Genomic DNA, 23,044 nt, shown 5'->3' on the forward strand with positions numbered 1-23,044 from the left:
GGAGCAAGAAATGTGATTTTTATTCTTTAGGGAATCCTGCACATGACCAGAGGATTAATTTTGTAATCTCTCTTCTGCATGTGGTATTTAAATGTTAACCTAGAAAAAAATAAGATGGACTCGTGAATTTCGATCAGAGGAACGCTTCCTTTCTGAAGTCATTGGGAAAGTTATATAAGCCCCTTAAGGAATTTTTTTTTTAATCTTGAATGAGAACTGTTTCCTTATGGAGAAGCCACTTTCAGTGAAAATGTTTTGACAAAGCCATCAGCACAGTTTGCAATGAAATGGCCATGCGGCTTCCTACTTACAGTTTGGTTCACTGCCGTGCAAGCAATTGCAATGTGAGATTTTTCTGAAAAAGAAACCAAGCAGCCAGATCCTCTGCTGGTGTAAACCAGTGTAGCTCCACTGACGTCAGTGATTTGCACCAGATGAGGATCTGGCCCAATGTGTATTATATGATTTAACCTGCCAACTTTTGGCTGATCAGGGTTTTTTGGCAGAAGCTGCAAAATCTCCTTTAAACAGAAACTTAGCTGCAGCCTCAGCTATGTAAAAACTGATGCCTCTTCATCATTTAGGTCTGAAGTCCCAGAGGTCACATCTGAGGGCATGTAGTGATCCACTCGTTTGATCTAGATCATACAACCCCAGACTAATGGGACAGACGTGATCTGAAATGCATGACCTTCAGCCACGCCCCAGCTGTTACAGAAAGCTGAGGGGGGAGGCTGAGGTGCTTACCTTTTGGTTCCCCCATCGGTCTGTTGTATCTAGTGGTCTGTCTCATCTTATATTTACACTGTCATCTCGTTGGGGCAGTGACGGTCTTTTTGTGACGTATTTGTGTAGTGACTAACACAGTCCTTGGCAGGGGAGCTGCTGTAACACAACTGATGATGATGATTAAAGCTGAGGTACCTTACTCCCCACCCCTGGGAGACGTCAGATTTGCTGGGGCTGAGGTAGAGAGGGCAGTTCATTTCCTCAGTGCTGGAGAACCTCTCTCCCAAACTTAAGACAATGAAACAGACACGTTCAGAATGTAGCCCGCTCTCCATTCAGACATGGAGGATCATCTCTCTCCAGTTGATGCCCCTAATTTGCCTCCCCGTGAATCACAGCTCCTCCTTGGAAGATGCTTGTTCTCCATCATGTCTTCCACCTTCTGCCACCCTGCTGTCTTGAGCATTCTAGAGAGAATCAGGGAGGGCTCTTTGAAGTCTGCCACTGCCGGATTGTTCTCCATTAGGGTGGGGTTGGGCTTCCTTTGGAACTGGAGCAACTAAAGGTTAAGGAAGGAGAAGTCAACCTCATGTGGATAAGATTTTGATTCCGCTGCCTGGTTGCGGGCAGGGCTATAAACGAGGCAAGGAAATATGAGGGACTTTTCTATTTAATTTGTTTTCATTTGCCAGCCAGGGCAGGTGGAGGAAGAGCCACCATCTTAGGATGGGAGTGCTGAGGGTCAGAGTCAATCTAAGCCTGTGTCTACACTGCGATAAAAAACGTGGGGCAGAGAGTCTCAGGCTCCAGCCCAAGCCCAAACGTCCACACTGCTGTTTTACAGACTCGCAGTCCAAGACGAGTGAGGCGGGCCAGCTGCGGCTGTGCCACGGGTCTTTTATCGCAGTGCAGATAGACCCTAAGTGACAGTGGCATGGAACATCACACCACAGCTGGATCAGAGGAGAGAGACAGTGACAAGAATAACAGAGCCGCAGATCCCCCCACTTTGACTGTATGGCCATCGCATGTAAGGCTGGGTCAGTGGAAACACACTGTCTTGCAGAAAAGTAGATAGATCCATGTGGCATTAGCCTCTCTTAAGGGGGGTGGGGAAGAGCTCCAGTTAAAATGAGAGCAGATGGAGTGCCCTGCAAACAGGACCGTTAATACCTGGGGAAGGTAACTGGAGTGTCTGAAGAAGAGCTCTGTGAAGCTGGAAAGCTTGTCCTTTCCGCCAGCCGAAGTTGGTCCAATAAAGTCGTGGTTTTCAAACTTTTTAGGCTGCATACCCCTTTCCAGACAACGTAATCTACCCATGCCCCCATCTGAGACAGGGTCAGAATATCCCGATGAAAACAGGGAAAAAGACGGTCTGTAAGGGGTAACACGATGTGTTGTCTGCCGGGACGGGATTATTCTCGCATGCCCCTAGCGTGCAGGTCCCCTAGTTTGATATAGCCTCCCCCACCTCATTCCTCTCATATCCTGGGCCCAACATGCTACAACAATAGTGCAGACAATTATTGTCTGGCTTCAGAACTGTACAAGGAAAAATATGGAGCAGGCAGGCAGAGAACTTTGCTAGGGGAAGGCTGTGCCAGCCCACGGCTCTGACTATAATCCACTTCCTCATCCTCCTTATTTTCTTTTCACCTAATTGTTTGGGTTCTTCCTAATAGTTGTTAATGCAGCGATGGGGGGTAGCCCCGCTTCTCTCTCTCGCCAACAGAGGCTGCTAAAAGAGAGCACCGCAGGTTTGTGCCACACTTTAGCTCCCTGGCAGCTCCCCTAACCAACCCTTCCTGGGGGTCACCGACGCCTCAGCCCCCGGCCTGGGTGTGGTGCTGATGCAAACTGCTATTAAAGGGGGAGAGACACCCCCTTGTGTACTTACCCACCTGGGCCTTTGTGATATTTAAGTCCACAAACATCAGAGGGGGAGCGGTGTTAGTCTGGATCTGTAAAAGCAGCAAAGAGTCCTGTGGCACCTTATAGACTAACAGACGTATTAGAGCATGAGCTTTTGTGGGTGCATCCGAAGAAGTGGGCATTCACCCACGAAAGCTCATGCTCCAAAACGTCTGTTAGTCTATAAGGTGCCACCGGACTCTGCTGCTTTTAAAAGTCCACAAAGGCTTTGCCGGTCTGTGCGAACGGCGGCCAGGGGGCGCTGGAGAGAAGCAAAAGGGGAGAGAAACTAAAACAAACACCCAAAATGCCCCCTCCCCTCCCTTTCCCCGGCAGTTTGACATCAGAGCGCGTTGTATTTTCCCACTCGCCGCTGGTCCCCGCCCCCCGCCCCCCTCCATTTCATCCCGCCCCGTTGTCAGTTTCAGGCATGTGCATTGCAGGTCCCAGGGAGACGCGGGGTTTTGGAGAACCGGCTCCTTCCACACTGGGAACCAGCGCCCAGCACCCCTCCCTCTCCCCCCGCCCGAACCCCCCTTGCGGGGCGGCCGGCTGGGCGCTGCGCTCCGCGCCCCCTGCGCGCTGCGCTCCGCTCCGCGGGCCGGTTCGCCCAGCGGCGCCCGCCGGGGAAGGTGGCGCTGCGGGTGTCCAGGGGGAGCCAGGCAGCGCGGAGACCCCAGCCGGGATGGCGAGGAAGCGCTTGGCCGGCGGGGCGGTGCAGCGGGGGCCGGTGAGCCGCGGGCAGCCCCGAGCCGGCTCAGAATGAAGGGCGGCTGGAGCCGAGCCCCGCCGAGATGTCGGTGCCTTTGCTCAAGATCGGAGTCGTCCTGAGCACCATGGCCATGATCACCAACTGGATGTCGCAGACGCTGCCCTCCCTGGTGGGGTTGAACACCACCAAGCTGACCGCAGCCTCGGGGGGCACCTTGGACAGGAGCACGGGGGTAAGTGCCGGGGGGCTGGTGTGCGGGGCACGTCTGTGCACTTGGTGTGTGTGTGCCCCGGGGGGGGCTGGTGTGCAAGGCACGTCTGTGCACTTCGTGTGTGTGTGCGTTGGAGGGGTTGGTGTGCAAGGCACGTCTGTGCACTTCGTGTGTGTGTGCCCCGGGGGGGCTGGTGTGCAAGGCACGTCTGTGCACTTGGTGTGTGCGTGCCCCGGGGGGGGGCTGGTGTGCAAAGCACGTCTGCACTTCGTGTGTGTGCGTCGGAGGGGTTGGTGTGCAAGTCATGTCTGTGCACTTTGTGTGTGTGCCGGGAGGGGCTGGTGTGCAAGGCACGTCTGTGCACTTTGTGTGTGTGCCGGGAGGGGCTGGTGTGCAAGGCACGTCTGTACACTTTGTGTGTGTGTGTTGGAGGGGCTGGTGTGCAAGGCACGTCTGTGCACTTTGTGTGTGTGCCGGGAGGGGCTGGTGTGCAAAGCACATCTGTGCACTTCATGTGTGTGTGTCGGAGGAGTTGGTGTGCAAGGCACGTCTGTGCACTTCGTGTGTGTGTGTGTGTCGGAGGGGCTGGTGTGCAAGTCATGTCTGTGCACTTTGTGTGTGTGCCGGGAGGGGCTGGTGTGCAAAGCACATCTGTGCACTTCATGTGTGTGTGTCGGAGGGGCTGGTGTGGAAGGCACATCTGTACACTTTGTGTGTGTGCCGGGAGGGGCTGGTGTGCAAAGCACATCTGTGCACTTCGTGTGTGCGCCAGGGGGCTGGTGTGCAAGGCACATCTGAGCACTTTGTGTGTGTCTCAGGGTGGGAAGGGGGAGGCCTGGAAGCACAGATCCTTAATTTGCAGGAGGGGCGCAGAGTTTGCTCTGGATCAGGGCTAGATGCTGCTGGCCCTTGTTTCCTGTGCCAGGGGCGTGTTCTGTTAGCGGAGGTGAGGGTAGCGCGGCTGATCACTTTCCTGGTTGGTTTGGCTGGCTTGGCTTGGCTTTGTTTTGTAAAGTCGAAAGGTCTGGCCTGATCGTCCGAGTCCAGGGAAGCGAAGTGGGTGGCAGAGGCCAGTCATTGGGGTGGGGAGGGAAGGGAGTAGCTTTGCTCCCATTTTTGGGTGGCCTGTGTCCTGCAACTGACCAGGAGAGGATGTGTGTGTTTAAATGCTGTTCTCAGAGGTTTCCCAAGGGAGCTCTCTCATCTTGTAGAGCCTCAGGAATGGGCCGGGTGGAAAATCCCAGAGGTTTCTGTTTAGGGGGGCGGTGGCTGTGTGTTGGGGGAGCAGGGAGGAGATGAAGATGTTTTGCAGTTGTGCTGGCAGAGGATTTGGTCTTAGAAAATCTAATCGTGCCATAGTGACTTGTCCCATTCCCTTCCCCCACCCCCTCCTTCTCTCTCCCTCTCTCTTTCATGTGACTGGATGTTTCTGGGTTAATCCAGGAATCTTTTGGGTTCTCATTAAATAGGTTGTCAAGATGGAGCTACAGCTTCATTTGCATTGCAGTGGGGCAATATTGCCCTGGTTAGCAGCAGGGCATGGTAAAGGCACGTTCCCAGCATGGTGGATTGCTTGGAAGGAAAGGCACAGAGCTCGTGGGTCCTGCCACTCCTCTCCTTGCAAAGCTGCCTTTGTGCTTCTGCAGGGCAGCTAAGGTGCCCCTCTTAGACCGCTGTCCTGTTACATAACAACCTGTTAGCCAGGACTCTGGAGAGCGTCCTGCGGGTGGAAAGTGGGTGTCTTGGGGAGGAGTTGGGAGTGGGGCTGGCTTCCCCTTTGCATTTCCCTGCCTGAAAAAATATCAAAAGTTTCTGTGTCATGACGTTTCGCCATTTCCCTATAGCTTGCAGTCAGGTGTAAGACCCACAAGAACGGATGCACTCAGATGCCTGGAATCAATAGCCATTATCGGGATGAAAAAATGCATCAGGGAAGTTGCAAGTGCATTTTAGTCATGCCTTATGGTGCCCCTTGCCTTTTCTGAAAGGATTCTATAGACTGGATTCTTATCTATTGGAAATGGCTGAGCATAACAACCCTTCTTTCTTCCCTTAGCAGGAAAGAATTGACACCTCTCACCTCCAGGCTGTATGCTGCTGTCTTAAAAAAATTAGCATTTTGCAGCCTCACTGTTGCAAGATGAAGAGTATTTGATATAGTGTCTCTGTTAATTGTGAGTGGATTTGGCAGTTTGTTCCCTGTTACAAGAATGTGATGTGACCCAAAATCATTTTAGCTGGAGTCTGTCTGTCTATCTACCCCCATACACTCCATACGCTATCTATCTATCTATCTATCTATCTATCTATCTATCTATCAGTCTGGCTGTTTGCAAGGTTATTTATTGCATATTTAAGCACTAAACCAGCATCTTTCCTTCTAGCTGGTGAAATACTGGTCTCTTCAAAATGATCAGAGACGGTGATTAAATAATGTATTTTGCAAATGTTGTGTGATTAAAGGGAAATGAAGGTCAGAGATTCTGCAGAGGGTGGGGAATGTGTTTAGCTTCATTGCTGGACTCCCTTTCCACATATGCATTATGGAAGCCCAGATCATAGTGCTGATTAGATCTTCAAGGTTGTATTCCTCGTTAGCTGGCGTGCTGTCTCACAGTTATTCTGGGCTCTCTCTCCTCCTTGGGTTAACAGAACAGTTTAAGAAATATTGCAGCGCTCCTGAAAATCTCCTGGGACACTTTGAATAGCAGAGGGGGGAATCCAGTAAAAATGCTGGTTGCCTTTTCCTCGTAAGAGCGAATTCCTGTTTCCTGCAGATTCCCATTGATTGCTGCTCAGTTCTTGGAGTCAGGAGAACACTGACTAGTACATCAGGATGCACTTCATTCTCCGTGTGTCCAGGAGAAACTGTGTGTGTGTCTTAATAATAGCATGGCATCAAGTTTCCCACAGGCTGGGTGTGCATCAGAACTCACTTGAACGAATGATGCCAACCGACCCTACTACCCCTTGATTTTCCATCCCACATATCTCCAATCTTCCCCATCGTGTCCATATTATCTGCTTCAACTCTCGCTCTCCTTTTCATGCCATAAGACTCTTTGTTTACCTGTCCCCAATCCATATTTTTACATTAAAAATGCATCCTATCCTTCATATTTCCTGGGCCCTCGGAGGAACCTTTCCTTTATTTATTCCATGGTTCCATTATGTTTCTGTGGTGTTGCTCTATTGCTGCTTTTTAAAAAAAAAATTTTTTTTGTTGCACTGAATACTTCCCATGCACCCATTTCCCTACACTCTCGCTATCCCTCTAAGTGTCCCCCTGTCTTACTTAACCCACTCCCTTTTCCATGTATCAATTAGGTGTTGCCTACCAACCCAGAGGAAAGCTGGCAGGTCTACAGCTCTGCCCAAGACAGCGAGGGGCGGTGTATATGCACAGTGGTGGCTCCCCAACAGACGATGTGCTCACGTGATGCCAGGACAAAGCAGCTGAGGCAGCTCTTAGAAAAGGTAATGGGCTGAACCATCCTGTGGGAAGGAGGGAGGATGGTCTGGTAGTTAAGGCAGGTGGGATTCAAGAGATCTGGCTGCAATTTGCAGTTCTTCTATGGACTCCTTGGGCAATTCATTCTGTGCCTCATTTCCCCATCTGTAAAATGGGGATGATGATAATACCTTCCTACCTCACAGGGTGTGAGGATCAATTCATTCATGTTTGTAAGGTGCTTTGATGTTATGGCTATGAAGTATAAGTATCTAGATAGAGGGAGGTTTGTGAAATGTAATAAGATCAAAGATACATGATATTGCCCATGTAATTCAGTAGGGGGGAAATTCTGCAGTTGACTCTAATCACATTGTTTTTCATTGAATTAACACTTAAATATTTTCAAAGGGCGAGTCTCGAAAAGGCAAGAGAGAAGCCCAATTAAAAATGGAGCCTAGGCTCGTTTAGCTGTATTGATATTAAAAAGGTTGGATAAAACAGCATGAGCCATCAACATCAAATAACACGGTCGTGAGGGCTTGTGGTTTTCTTCTTAACATTGATATTCACATGGTTCGTTTCTAATAGTCTGCTGTCTGGAGAGATCAGAAGACACATCCCTGATATCAGGAAATTCTCTAGATAATGGATCCCATTGAAGAAACCCCATTTCTTGTGAATTAGTGCCATTCTTTTCTAAATCTAAGTAGACTCTTGAATTGGGGCATGTAATTATCCCTCGTGTCTAAATACTGTACTATGCCAGCATCTGAAGTATGTGACATAATAATTTTTATCCTGATACCTGGAGAAAATTGACGTGTTAGTCACTCAAAACAGTCATAAACCTGCACTTAATGTGTTATACTGTGCTCTGAGTACTATAAACAGAGACATGAGGCATTTCTCCTTGGTTTGTAGCATAAGCTTCTGGCTTTTGTTTCCTCACATAGTAAAGAGAACATGCCCAACAGAACAAAATCTGAAGTAGGAACAGGGGCAGCACTAGTATCAAAGAGCCATTGGCTTTGTATAACTACTCACCTGAATAAGACAAGCAGGTTTGGACCCAAAGTCCTATTCAAATGTGAACAGTGGGTGTGGGGTGAAAGACCTAAAATGTGACCGTTTCCAATGCGGAGGGTGCTGAAATATAAACGTTCATTGTTTTTCTTAGCCAACAAGCTGCTCTTGGGGTGCCAGGGTACAAAGTAAGGGAAGAATGATGTGCAAAGGCAGATGCTCATGAGTGTGTGAACCTATCTAGCTCTACACGTACACCATCCCGTAAGAGAACCCAGAAATAAAGGGGTGAGTGTTAGCGGTCACCATAGACTCATAGACTTTAAGGTCAGGAGGGACCATTATGATCCTCTAGTCACAACGCACAATGCAGGCCACAGAATCTCACCCACTTCTGTATCAAACTCTTAATCTCTGTCTGAGCTATTGAAGTCCTCAAATCATGGTTTAAAGACTTCAAGGTGCAGAGAATCCTCCAGCAAGTGACCCATATCCCACGCTGCAGAGGAAGGCGAAACCCCCCCCAGGACCTCTGCCAATCTGCCCTGGAGGAAAATTCCTTCCCGACCCCAAATATGGTGATCAACTAAACCCTGAGCATGTGGGCAAGACTCACCAGCCAGCACCCAGGAAAGAATTCTCTGTAGTAACTCAGATCCCACCCCATCTAACATCCCATCACAAGCCATTGGGCATATTTACCGCTAAAGTAAAAAATCAATTAATTGCCAAAATTAGGCCATCCCATCCTACCATCCCCTCTATAAACTCATCAAGCTTAGTCTTGAAACCAGATATGTCTTTTGCCCCCACTGCTCCCCTTGGAAGGCTGTTCCAGAACTTCACTCCTCTGATGGTTAGAAACCTTCGTCTAATTTCAAGTCTAAACTTCCTGATGGTCTCTGATCTGGATCTCCATTGAAACAAAATCCTTTCAGTAAAATGTAACTGCAGACACTTTTGGAAAACCTCCAAGCTCACAAGAAAGATCTGTTGCTGGCTGCAAACATTCCTGCCCCTTTCAAGAATCTGACATCTTAACTCCCCTAGTTTTGTGATGAGAACTAGCCTCACATTTTTTCCCCCACAAATAGCAGCAGAAACATAACTTGTCAAAGATGTAATTGTGTTTGGATTTTCCAAGGAGGAAAGCAACCATAACCTATTATTCACCTTTGGGGATAATAAAACGTTCCCATAACTGGTCTGAGCAAAGCTGCGTTTTTGAGTGAGTAATTCTTTCCTTTTTTTTCCTTTTTTCTTTTTGAAAAGTAGAAGAAATTTCTTCCTTAGAAATTGGTGCTATAGGCTTTGCACAGAAGTTTTGGGAGTTAAGCAAAAGATCAGGTTCAAAGTTGTAAAAAGCCAATCTATTCTAAAACACATTGACACCAACGTATGAAAATTAAGTTAGGGCCTTAATTAAGTTAGGGGGGCCAGTGAGTACCCCCATCTCATTCTGCTTCAAAGGACATTGACATCACTTGGCACCTCATGTTTTTTAACCCCTTTTAAGGCAAAGTTACAATAAAACTTGAAAAAAATCATGGGTGTGCCCCATGCTACCACAGTATAGCTCTCTATCGCCCTCTAGTGGCTAGACTACAGATGGAGGATTATGAGTTCTACTGCCTTCAAGTAAATGTATTATTGGTCCTTTGCCTCCAGTAGTGGAGGCACATGCATTTAGCTCCAGATGGCCCAGGCAGGGGTATTGCTCATAGACGCTACCCCAAAGGGATAGCACCCACAGACTGGGATGGTCAGGATCTAGGAGATAGTATCTAGCAGATGTGGTTTGCTAGAGTCACCAGGCCAAATTCTGCTCCCAGTTACACAGGTATAAATCCAGAGTAACTCCATCAGTGTCAAAGGAGCTGGCATAACTGGAAGCGAAATTTAAATTCCATCTTATTAATTTTTTGCTTCCCTAAGGTAAAATCAACTATTTTTCCCCTTGGCAACCGTTAGCTTGTCTATGCCATTGGATAGCTGCAAAATGAGGTTTCATGAGCACTCGGAATATGTGAAAAAATACTCTTTTTTGTAAGTGATTGGAAGAAATGGAGGGAAATTTAAGACAGAGAATGTATTTTGGCCTCAGGTCCAGTCAAGCATGTGCGTAAGTGCTTTACCTTAAGTCCATGAGCAGTCTCATTCAAGTTTAATCATGTGCTTAAGTGCTTTGCTGGATCAAGGCCTTAAAATGCTAATGGAAATAAAAGATGTAGATCTTTAAATGATGAATTTGACATTATTGTCAAAGATCAGGAAAAATAGTAATTGATATTTTAAAATGTCCACCATAGGTTGCTACTTAATTAAAAAAAAATCCTTATTAGCAATGAATGGAATGGATTTGAACTTTACACCAAGCACATCACTGAAAATAACTTGTTTCACTGTATGTCCTCACATAAGCATGATTCCTTATTTGCTGTAAGTTAATTTGTGCACAGTTGGGCTTTTTATCGGGAGAGAGCACTGGCAGAATTAATTGACCCAGTTCTGGGCAACTTCAGACTTAATCCCCATTCCCATTAGCAGATGTACAAAGCCATCCCAATAGGCGGAGGCAGGTTTTCTCATGGAAGGACTGGCTGGCTCAACACGATAAAAATGTTGTACAAGTCCAGGCTGTAACAGACATGCCACCCAGTGCAGGCAAAGCTCCTTAGATTCCTCCCCATCCATTGCAGGAAATTACTGCCTTACTGTTCACCAGCACAGAAAAATACTCACTTCTTTTTCTCCTTCTCCCCATTCGGTGCAGTCTACCTAAAGGCCTGATTCTCGGCAATGGCCTGGGTGAGACTGGGTCAGTTGTTGCCGGGTGTGGATGGGTGGTACTGCTGGAATTAGATACTGAAGATTCTTTCTTCTCATCACAGTCCCCTGACCAGAGCTGAGAGAAATTTACTAGCCATGAAACCATTTGCACTGGTTGGACAATGAGCTTCTCCATCTTAGCATGTCACAAGCCATCAAACCTTGATGCATGGGTTCCCCTTATTATTTGAATGTTACTTTTCATATTGTCCTTGTCATCAAATGTTAATTATGGGCAACCTCAATCATTTCACAAAACTTAGAGAAAAGCTGGTATTTGTCCCTTGGCTGGTTCCAGCAAAGTCCAAGAGGCCCGTGCATCTGGTACCACACACATCTCCCACAGCCGTGTTCAAGAGGAGTTAGACTGGCTCAGTGAAGCTCCCTGGAGGAAATACTGAATGCCAGTCATCTCTTCCCCATCCCCCAAGTCCAATATGACTACACTTAGCTTCACTGAGCATTGAATGTGGAAACAGGAGCTAATTGTGGTGGTATGGAACTCAGAGAGCTTCTTGGAATTTGCTTGCAGAGGAAGTTATGGGCAAGGTACAAAGAGTAATATTTCCTTAAGATTTGGGTTCCAATAAGAATTCCGTTAATTTCAGTGGAAGGCGAACCAGGCTCTCAGTGCCCTAACTAAGTCCCTAGTTCAGCAAAGCATTTAAGCACACACTTCACTTTAAGAACTGGCGTATTCCAAACTGAAATCAATAGGGTTCTAATAATAGTTATTGTTATTGTATTGCATTGCATTGTATTTATTTGTATTGTGGTAACATCTGAGGAGTCCTGGGACTCCATTGTGTTAGGAACTGCACAAATACAGAACAAAAAGATTGTCTCTGCCCCCAGGAGCTTACAGTCTATTTTCAGGCTTCATTGCTTTCCTGAATTGGGGTCATAGTTAACATCCCGTAATGGCACAAATATTGGGAGGGGGGGAAATGGAATTTAGCAAATCAATTGATGGCCACCCTTCAAAATCAGGTCAGTGTTCTCACAACACCTCTCAAGATGGAGATAAATGTTTTAAAACATTTGAAAACTGAGTTCGCTGGTGGTATCTAGCACCGATTCCAACCTTAAACATTATTGAGTTAGTGGCCACTAAAATCAGAGGTCTCAAGTTGGTCAGCCAGAAATGGCAACCACCATAATCAGAGGCGAAATATGGAAATATTAGCCTTTAATTGTGAATGCATGTATCATTTGCCAGTTTATACGGCATTGCCTACCTCTGAATGTATTCTTTGTGACTGGTGACATACAACTAGTAATAAAGAAAAGACCACGCTGTTTGAATAGTGAGGTTTTGCTAGCTGGGTCTAAAGCTGTCACTTAGTCAATCAGTGAATGTCTCCTTCTGTACACGAAGCAGTGATAATTCATACATGAACAGAAGTATTATTCTTAGTCAAATATTCTTCTGTTTAACTAACAGTCTTTCCACTTGCAAAGGCAGGCATTGTACGCTGGCTCAGCCAATCAGAGAGACCATTAAGACTAATACATTTTCTACTTGCCTACAGTCCTTATTTGCATTCATGATTGTTGGATTATTTTCTGGCGCATGGCAGAATAAATGTTTATGAAACCAATTTGCTCTGTTTTGGAGCACATGGTCGTAATACCATCAGATGCTGCTGATTAACTAGTAAATAATGCAGCTGCGGATTCCTCTTTAGCTTTGTTGACTGAGTGGGAAAAGGTCAATGTTTTGTATTATGAGGCGAATGATGCTGCCTAGCTCTTATGAAAACTTCCTCCTTTGATTGTGTTGCCTCTTTTTATTTTTTTATTTCTTTGGACAGGTGCAGAATATGTCTCAGTCCATAGAGGTATTGGACAGGCGAACTCAAAGAGACTTACAATATGTAGAGAAGATGGAGAACCAGATGAAGGGGTTGGAATCGAAATTCAAGCAAGTGGAAGAGAGTCACAAACAACACCTGGCAAGACAGTTTAAGGTATGTACATCCTCCAGCCTGCTAATGAGGCTGCAGTGTCTCTTCCTCTGCCCCAATATACCGTGGGCCAAATGATCAGAGAAGACAAAAACAATTCTCCAAACTTCTATGTAGATGAACCTATTGGGTGGCACCACCCCAGGGTTCTATTGCCACTGCATTCTGGGCCTTACTCTGCAAACAGTGATGTCTAAAAGAGTTTTGCCTGCATAGAATCAGATCTTGAATGCACTGAATTTCCAGGAAGGAATTTTCAAGCGTGCATTGAGAATAGGTCTCCTAATGTACACTCTTACTTTGTAAATATAAGACCAAATGACCAGAGTGATATGGCAACAATGAGGAGGAAAAAATGCTGGTAAAGTGTATACGTTGCTTCTTTTTCAGTAATTACCCAAAGTCCTGGTGTTAGGTAGCCTCAGTAAACAGGTAGGCAATTCCTATATTTGAGCATTAGTATTCTCACTGAGTGAAACAGATCACCCATCGACCAAGGAGCGGGAAAGGATTTGGGGTGAAATCCTGGTGCCACTGAAGTCAATAGGAATTTTACTGCTGACTTCAATGGGGTCAGGATTTCACTGGGTTTGGGGAAAGATCCCATCCAGACTGACATCGTGGACCCATTTATTCTCCTCTGAAACAGCCCATGAGTTGAAGCATTGCTACCATTTAAGTAGCAAACGGAATACAATACTACAGTGGCACCAGAGAATTTCCCCTTCACATTCTTTGAGAAATATTTCAATTACATTTTCTTGAATCATTTCAAGATTTAAATGATGTTTTCAATTTTGAAATACCAAAATTCTGAATTAAAAAAAAATGGGAAAGAATATTTGTGAAAATTGTCAATTTCACCCTCATTTTTCAACTAATTCTGACCCTCAAGTTCAGTTCTTCAGCTTAGATCTCAGGTTAGGACCTGCTAGGCTGAGACAACTTTCAGCTCTAACAATGTGATTTTATCTCCCCCCCCCCCCACACACACACATGCACGCACACCATGGTGATGCATTCACTAGAGAGTACACATAAAACCACTGGAGGGGAACTCGTCACCTGAAATAGAGCAGCATGGAAAACAAATAACGCTTCACTACATGGGCTAGTTTCCAATCTCATTCATGCCAGTATAAATCCAGAGTAATTCCACAAGACACTCAGATGCCCTGGTCCTAGGCATTATATAAGAATCTGAAATGGAACTGTCACTGGTGCTATTCTGGATTTACATTGGTTTAACTGAGATCAGAATCTGGCCTATTATTAGGCTTGGTAGAATACGATTTTTATTTTTTTTTAAATAATTTTGACAGATAATACAAATGTTTATTTTTAATCTCCCCCTGCCCCAGTTGATCAATTTAAATTTTCACAGTTGAGGGAAAGTATGAGGTGTCGGACAATGAGGGGCACAAAGCTAATCATTATTTAATGACAGTAGACACTGAGAATCAGAAAGTTAAAGCTCTATAACTATTAAAACACAAATTGCCACCATCATATATTGAAATGTACAAAACGAAATACCTTTAACCCAAACTGTTCTCAGGTTGAATTTTTCGTACTTTCCCTATCTGTAAATTTCAATTATAACTGATGGAAATATTTTTTCCTCGGTTTCTGTGTGTATGGTGAAATCGACGTTTATCAACATTTATCGATAAAAATCTAATCCTTCCAAGCCTACCTATTATGAATACTATCCAATGCTTCATTAAATGGTAAGTGCGTGCATATTTACATGTGCATTGTTGTCTAAGGGATCTCAGCATCTTCAACAAAATGTTGTGTACTATGCCTTTAAAGACCGCCTTTCTTTTCATTAAAAAACAAACAAACAAACAAAAACAGTTTGGCAAAATAATGGCTGCGTTTCTGGAGAAACAAATTAAAAAATAATATTTTTAGCATGATAAAATAGCATTAAAGAATTGTTTGTATAAATTGCTGCCCGGGTATAGGGCCGGCTCCAGCTTTTTTGCCGCCCCAAGCGGCGAAGCGGGGAAAAAAAAAACCCAAAAAACTGATCAGCGGCACTTTGGCAGCAGCTCAATCGCACCACTTCATTCTTCTGTGGCAATTCGGCAGCGGGTCCTTCACTTCCAGGGACTGAGGGACCCGCCGCCGAATTGCCGCTGAAGACCCAGACGTGCCGCCCCTTTCCATTGGCCGCCCCAAGCACCTGCTTCCTTCGCTGGTGCCTGGAGCCAGCCCTGCCCAGGCATGATTTCAAATCGCAGTCACAGCATTTTGTTTGTGCCAACTCCGGCGTTAAAATGTGAGTGGTTTGGAGTTGCGTTTGGGTTTTTTTCTTATCATAAGACTATTTGTTTATGACTGGATGTCTGTGTAAGGCAGGTTAGTGAGCTAGCTCCTCAACAGTATTTCATTTTCTTGCTTACAGGGCTAACTTAAAAGAAAGTTTTTTCAATGCTGCAGTGACTGAAGAAGCAGTTCACTCCCATGTAACCATGAAAAGAGGGTCACAGAGCATTTTGCACCATGCCTTTATTTTGTTATTTATTATTTTCCAAATTAGTACCATATCTCACTAAGGAACCTTGAACCACAACTGAGATCTTCTTTTGCATGCAATTGTAGATGCATTTCATGACTAGTTTGAAACCCTTGTCAATGCATATATATACATAATTTTTTTTAAAGAAAAAAAAACCAGAACTCTTTGTGTATGTGATCTGAAGCATGTAACCGTAAGATGTTGCATTCTAAAAATGACAAATAAAGGCCTTTCCCAAATATTTTGGTGTTCTGCAGACTGTTTAATATACGCTTTCTAATACATCATTTGGACCAAAAAAATAATAATGATAAGAATAATTGTGGGGATAAGAACATTGCACTCACGTAGGAAGCAGCCAGATCAAGGCAGAGTGTTGCAGATTTTTGCACGCATAGCACTGAACCAAGCTTATTTTAACCTTGCAGGCAATAAAAGCGAAAATGGAGGAACTTAGGCCTTTGATACCAGTGTTGGAAGAGTACAAAGCCGATGCAAAATTGGTATTGCAGTTTAAAGAGGAGGTCCAGAATCTGACGTCAGTTCTAAACGAACTCCAGGAGGAGATTGGCGCCTATGACTACGAAGAGCTTCAGAACAGAGTGTCAAATCTTGAAGAAAGGCTCCGTGCATGCATGCAAAAATTAGGTAGGCTCAGAACAATATGGTGGCACTGGCAAAACACCAGCAATGTAAAGTACATATAACGTCTGGAGGTAGCGGTGCTGACCTGGACATCTCCTTGTGCCTTCACTGCACTGGCTATAAGAAATGAGCTCACAAAGCAGGGCTCGATCCTGTAAACACACATGCACACGAGTAACTTTACCACCATGAGTAGCTACTCACCTGAGTAGAGTTACTCATGGCGCAAGTGCATGCAGGATCATATCCTTAGTTGGACATGAGACTTTGCAAAGTTAGCAGTGAAATATGGGAAATAGTCTATTTTAAATACTGCTTATGCAATGCAAACACTGGGTCTCCACTTAAATGATGTATCAATGTCCAGTCTTTCTGCTAGCTAGAATTGGGACATACCATTTTAAATAGTATGTATGTGGGGCATGACTTTTTATCAGAAAAGAGCACACCCTCACCAGTATTTGCTCATGTTTGTGTGTGGGCTGCAGCTCTATAAAAAATATAACCCCACCCCCCCCCACCCCCACCCCAACCCATCACTTCCCTTCAGTGAAGGAGTAGAACCCTATCAATCAGGCCAAGTAAATAGAAGTTGTAAAGCACAGGTGGCCAGATTCTGATCTCACTGCAGCTGTTATCCATTGGCCAGAACCCCACTGAATCAGTAGATTTCCTCTGGAGAACACGCCAGTGTAACTCAAATCAGAATGTGGCCCCAGGTGGAGGGTGAAAATGTTTGAGAAAAAGGGGGGATTCTGCATTCTGTGTACTTGTTGCAAGACATTTCCCCAACATTTGTTGACCTAGCTCCCTCCTGATTTAATTTTCACTTACATTATTGACTTGCTTGTTAAGCAATTTAAGTCATCTGAACACATTAACCGATCCACCAGTCTATTTCGGTAGCACATTTGAAATTATACTCTCATGTGACTTCAGTAAAGATCAGCTGCCTTCTCATCACTGTATATTTTTGGCAAGGTACCATTTTATTTTTCTACTGTCTATGCTATTGGGATTGTTTCTGTTTGTTTTTAGACCTTTCCACCTTTGTTAGGAAGCTTCCTCCCTTTAGAAATTGATTGCTGTTATTATTTTAGCTTGTTATCTGTTACCTTGTAACCCACCTGTCAGCTAAAAGCCCACAGAGGAAAATGAATTCATTTAGAACATTATATATGCACAGACAAATTTCTATGGGAGCTGTGGGTAAAATTTGCAAAAGTGTTTAAGTGACTCAAGTCATTAACACACAGTCTCTAGAGTACATGTCTAATTCAAAGTCAAAGGGACTTAGGCTCTTCTGTGCCTAACTCGTTTTGAAAATGAAGCTTGGGCTCGTAAGTTACGTACGCGCTTTTGAAAATGCCACCATCTCTCTCTGTTGGGGAAGGGAAAAGCCCATGTCCAAAGGAAACGTAACAAGATTGGCCAGGTCCTCAGACATCAGCTCAGTCTAAAGGAATGAAGCTAGGCTGATTTACACCAACTGAGGATCAGGCCCCTTGATTTAAAAATAAAACAACTTGGAAAAGCTGCTTTCTCCCCCTCCCGCTGCTGAAGAGATGCATGCAAGGCATGCCGCTGCTGCTCCTTGTTATTTACCGGGTACAATATTGCAGTGGTTTTTGGATTGTAAAGAAAAATTCTCCACCTCTGTGCTATAATGGTGAAATTCACAGCACAAAGGTCTGTGCCCCATTTAAGACCTCAAAGTATGGCTTCAGTGGCAAATCAGTGGTGCACAGACCTCGTCCTGGGCCCTCTGAGTTTCACTCTAAATGTTTGAAAGAAAGCTGGAACCTGGTTATTATTATTTATTATTATTATTATTATGGTAGTAGCTACAGGCTTCAGATAGGATTGGGCCCAGTCCCTGCCCCCCAGAATTTACCATCTGGACAGGCAAGAGAGGGGAAGAGCATGACGAAGGAAGTATCATTATCTCCATTTTATAGATGGGGAACTGAGAGACAGAAAGATAAAGTGTTTTGTCCAAAGTTACCTAGTAAGTCTGTGGCAGAGCCTGGAATTAAACACACGTCTCCAGAGGCCCAGTCGAGTGCCTTAGTCACAAGAGACTTCTGTTGTGAGGAAGCAGCTGTCTTTACTTCTTCTCTTTTGACGGAAGAGACGGGGTTTCACATGAGGTAACAAATGGAGAGCAGTGATCTATTTTCTGTCCCACCGTAGAGAGCGTCTCTTCAAATCTATCACTTTTGGTTGTCTCTTGTGTTCCCATCCTGTCTCTTGAGAAATAAGAGACTCTTTCTGTTTTCCACTGCCAGCTCTCTGCTGACCTTTAGTCGCGTTAGCTGTAGGAACCGAAGAGAGGGCATAGTAGGAAAAACTAACATTCTAGAGCAGAAAGAAAAACATCACAGCTGTACCTGAAAGCGGAGCAGTATTGTGCTGTCAATGTTTTAACCAAGGGCTTCTGTAAAGATGCACCCAGAACATGTGATAAATACCACATGGACCAAAGGTGTGTGTGATTTCAAGGAGAAGAATGGAGGAACTGGGGAATCTAATTTGAGCTAAGAGCAACAAAGAGTCCTGTGGCACCTTATAGACTAACAGACGTATTGGAGCATGAGCTTTTGTGGGTGAATATCCACTTCGTCAGATGCAAGAAGTGCGTCTTCACCTCCACATCTATAAGGTGCCACAGGACTCTTTGTTGCTTTTTACAGATCCAGACTAACACGGCTCCCCCTCTGATAATTTGAGCTAAGCAAATAATTTGCAGTGAATAATTATTTAAACAACACAGCCCTCTTTGCAAAAATTCTTTAGATCCAGTCGTTACCCTAATGTGTGTGTGTGTTCAAATTTCATTAGCTAAATAACTTCCCTAATTTTTGTTTCTTTTGTAGCTTGACCACAAATGCTCAACTGAGGAATTCAGTTGCTTAGTTGGGATTGGTCAGAGGTGTCACATCAGATTGTTCCTCTTCTTTGACAGCATGACCAGGTGTAATCCTGCATGCAAGCTCTTCTTAGCAGGAATGCTTGCGTGCATGAATGTAAAATTCAGTTTGCATGAAAACTCACCCATGTAATTTTAAAATTAATTCTTTTATTAGGACCAACATTTTCATACCTTGATGCTCAATGCTAGTCTCCTAAATCCCTATTTGGGAACCTAAATGCACATAGACTTAGCATCACAAATACTGAGCATATACAAATCCCATTGGAGTCGATGGTACTTATAGGAACTCAGCATCTTTGATTGTCAGGCTGCTTGTATTTAGGTGCCTGATAGGGTTTTAGAAACCTGATTTTAAATACTCAAGGTCGGCTTCCTCAACTGGTGTGAATCAGCAGTGTCACTGACTTGTGTGGAGCTCTGCTGTTATACACCAGCTGAGGATCTGGGCCCCAAGTTTGCAAATGCCGTTTTAGCCAGTTGCTTGAAAAGAAAAAGGACACGGGGAAGAGAGGAAAGGGGGCATTGAACATGGCCGAGGTGAGTGCATATTTGCAGACTGCTGTATTCACAGCTCTCCTCCCGGAGGACGTCTGCAGCACTTGGCAGACAAATGTGAAGTGCATTTGCGGGAAGCATTTGCACCTTTTTCCTGAGAACCGCCCTGGGTGCACTGAGACTGCAACAGCATGTGTGTACTGCTCCTTTGAAGGGGGAAGTGGGAGAGAGCCAGGGCTGAAAATGGCTCTAGGGATATGATGCAACAGGACCAGAGAGAAGGGGCCAGCTCATTTCAGTGGAGCTGTGGTGACTGCCACCAACTGAGGGTGTGGCCCAAGTTGACTCCATCAGATGCAGGGAGCCCATGTTGACCTTCCCTTGAGTTCGGTGGCAGAACTTTAACAAGTGGCTCCAGATCCGTCCCAGTATATCACTGATCTCGGGTTCTCTGAGGAGGAGAATCTGGGTCTTTTGAAAATAAGCCTCTTCGCATGCTGCTAATTCTGCTTCCGATCTCACCATTATCACCTGTTTAGAACCAGACTGTGAGCCACTCACTCCAATTGAGTAGCACCCGGCTCCGTATGTAACCCCACCCCACTGATACCACTGGAACTGTTTACCGAGTAAGGTACTACTCAGCATGAGTAAGGGCATGGCAGCCTGGCCCTCGGTGGAGTTTATTAGTACTCAGCTCCTGGGGTAACAAAAATTCCTCTGTGCACAGCCCCAGTCTCTGTCCAAGTGTTGGAGTCGCATTCTCCACTAGGTTACATCGGTTTTACGCCATTGTGATTCCATTGATTTCAATTGTGATAGGCTGCTGCAAAAGTGGAGCCGCTCAGCAGTGGAGTGGGCCCTTTGATTTCAAGCCCTGAACATGCAGGACTTCTAGTACGTTTCGGAGCTGGGTTCAATCAAACCCATTGTATTCCCGCCGGAACGCGGCTGAGTAGGAATGTGTTTTGAAAGCTAAAGGAATGGTTGTCAGAGATGCTGGCAGCTGTAGTTCACTTCATTTCAGCACCTCTGAAAATCAGGCTATTGCAACACCAGCAGGTATTTTGCTGCTGGGGACCTAGTGCTGTAAAATGAGCACTAAGGTGGGTGTTAAGAATGGCAGGTCCTTCCCACAGTCTATGCCAATTATCCCCCCACTGGCTCAGCTCCACGTTGGGTAATTGCATTCTCCCTACATGTGCTCAGATCCTCTGGTGCTGAAAATCTTTGTCGTCCCAAAGCTAACACTCTGGCCTGGCGCTCGTCGTTATCTAGCCCAAACTGTTGTTGAGTGGTGGTGTGTGTTGTTTAACATGTTCCATCTCAGAGGTGGTTGCGCTGCAGCGATGGATGAAATAATTCTTCTACATAGGTTATAAAGGTTTTGGGATCTGCAATAGGGTAAAACAGTTGAGGAAGGGTTAAGGGCTCCCTGCCAGTCACGAGACTCAGCAGGGAATTTAAGGGCTCTTTTAGGGGGAGATGAGACAGGCAAGGGGAAAAGATTCTCTCTTGGTCTGGGGAACTGATTTCTTTTGGTGTTGTCTCCTGAGTTTTGTGCTTGAATGATAAATGGGCTCAGAGGCAAGCACCTGAAACCGACTTAGGCGTGGCCCTGATTCCTTCCTGGGCTGATGAGGTAGCCCAGTCATTTACAGAACACTTTGGGCTAAAAAATCCCATGTAGACCAGCCCAGCTGGGCAAATCATGCAGGCAACCTTCTGCAACTAGGTATTGGTATATTTTAAGTAGGTTTGCGTTGGCCATCTGTCGCCATTCATGCATCTGAGTGTTACTGGCTCAGATATTTGCAGGAAGTGAATTCTACAGCAAGCGTTTGTGGGAATAGATTTTGCAATTTGTGCTTGCAAGTATTTGCCCTGGAAGTGCTTCTATGCTTGTCCTGTCTTGTAGTTTAAGGGGTAAACTGCAGCTAACCAACATGGATTAAATTCCTAAGGTTCCTTGCTACTTCAGAGTATATAAAATGTGAACTGAATAGAATTAATTGATTAAAATCATAGCAAAAAAATCAAGGAAATTTTGATCTGCTCACCAATATTCCACCGGCACAAAATGAACCCAAATTTGCTGACTAAGTTAGTTGTTAGTTATTTGCTCAGCTCTATAACTGGAAAAAAAAATTGTATTGGAGATGTGCAAAGGAACCTCAGTGAAGGATCAGGGCTCTGTCGTGCTAGGCATTGTACAGACAATAACAAAGAAAACAGTCTCTGTCCAAGCCATGCTCACAGTCTAGAGGGTATTTACAGTATTACTAACTTAAAAAGCTACCAAATACCTGGCCCACATGGGCCTGGCCAGCTTGAAGGTGCTGGACTCGTGACAGAGACATCTCACAGCGTCTGAGGGCCCCTTCCCAGTTCCTCGGTATTTTTCCTCCCGTAACCCCCATTGTTTTGAGCTCCACGCTGCTGCAGAACGATTTGTTTTAGACAAAGTCCCTCTCCCCCTATGCTTTTTTATTTCACCTAAGCTTTACTGAAGAATCAATACTGACAACATTGCCTGACCCGGGGGGGTGAGCGTATCTATCCAAAGGCAGGTTCAGTTTGTTGTTCTGTTCACATTTTGTAAAGATCGCTCTTTCTATGGCGATGTGAAGGTTTCCATGCAGGCGCCAAAGAGGACTCTTGCAGAAGCAGCGAGAATATCACCCAGAATTGCTCCTTGCATTAGAGGGCAAGTGTGAGATAGCAGCTGCAGGTTTGGAATTCTCTCCCTTTCAAGCTTCCCCTTGATTCTTGAAGCGCTCTCTGTCCAAGGATTAAGAAGAATGTGCGCACCCTAATATGAAATGGGGCTCGGCACAGAGTAGGGAGCTGATCCCTAAAACAAAACAACAGCATCAAAACTCTACCCCACAATCGTACAGTTTTGGGACTGGAGGAGTGTGTTCTCCCCTCTCCTCACTACACACGCATTCGTCCATCCCAGCTGCATTTTGATTAGCAGTCAGATTAGAGGTCTCCCAGCCAGAAGACAAAGGCAAGATCAGTGCTGAGCTTTCTAGTTGCTAAAGTCCATTTCCACCTTCAGAACTGTCCTTGCAAAGGAAGAGAGTGGATCCCAATGCCCCCAGTGTTACAATAGGGGTGTGTGAAATCACACTGGACTAGATGCGTCCCCAGTGAGTGCAAATGGAGGTGCATTGCTGGATTAACAAATTCAGGGTGAAAGTCTGACGGCCTTGGGATGGATTGGGTAGTGGGGACGAAGACAAAGTGGGCTTCTCCCTATGCTTCCACACAGGCGCTGCAGCCTGCGAATCCGCTCCCTGGCTCAAAGGGGCATAACCCTTCCCCCGCTGCCACCTCCATGCCCTGAGCTGCCTGCTAGCATCTGGGTGAGTTCATATTATTCCTTTAAAAGCAGATGTAAAGAGCTCACAGTTCGTAGCGCTTGTAACCCACACACCTCTGGGGTGTGGTGCTCTGTCCCATTTAGTGGCACCAAGACCACTTAGAAATTAATGAGTCTGCCACAGCCTTAGCTAAGGGCTGTGAGGCTTTTAGCTTGTGTGGTAGAGGCTCATACACTAAGCTCCAGAGGTCCCAGGTTCAATTCTGCCTGCTGGCGAC

At 45.4% G+C, this 23,044-nt stretch overlaps 1 protein-coding gene across 3 annotated transcripts in view; it reads left to right on the plus strand.

Annotated features, from left to right (window-relative positions):
• OLFM1 (olfactomedin 1) overlaps nucleotides 1-23,044 on the plus strand; it is a 51,906-nt gene that overhangs the window by 15,248 nt on the left and 13,614 nt on the right. The window contains exons 1-4 of one of the 3 annotated variants that reach the window (XM_039507096.1): nucleotides 3,183-3,584; nucleotides 6,891-7,040; nucleotides 12,684-12,839; nucleotides 15,792-16,011. In XM_039507096.1, coding sequence (XP_039363030.1) covers nucleotides 3,435-3,584; nucleotides 6,891-7,040; nucleotides 12,684-12,839; nucleotides 15,792-16,011 — 676 coding nt within the window. In that variant the 5' untranslated portion in view covers nucleotides 3,183-3,434. Of the gene's footprint in view, nucleotides 1-3,182; nucleotides 3,585-5,616; nucleotides 5,738-6,890; nucleotides 7,041-12,683; nucleotides 12,840-15,791; nucleotides 16,012-23,044 lie in introns of those variants that run through there. The other 2 variants (XM_039507099.1, XM_039507098.1) reach the window with 2 other exon arrangements.

This window comes from Mauremys reevesii, linkage group 19 (genome assembly GCF_016161935.1).
Source record: "Mauremys reevesii isolate NIE-2019 linkage group 19, ASM1616193v1, whole genome shotgun sequence".
In the NCBI taxonomy this organism is placed as follows: Eukaryota; Metazoa; Chordata; order Testudines; family Geoemydidae; genus Mauremys; species Mauremys reevesii.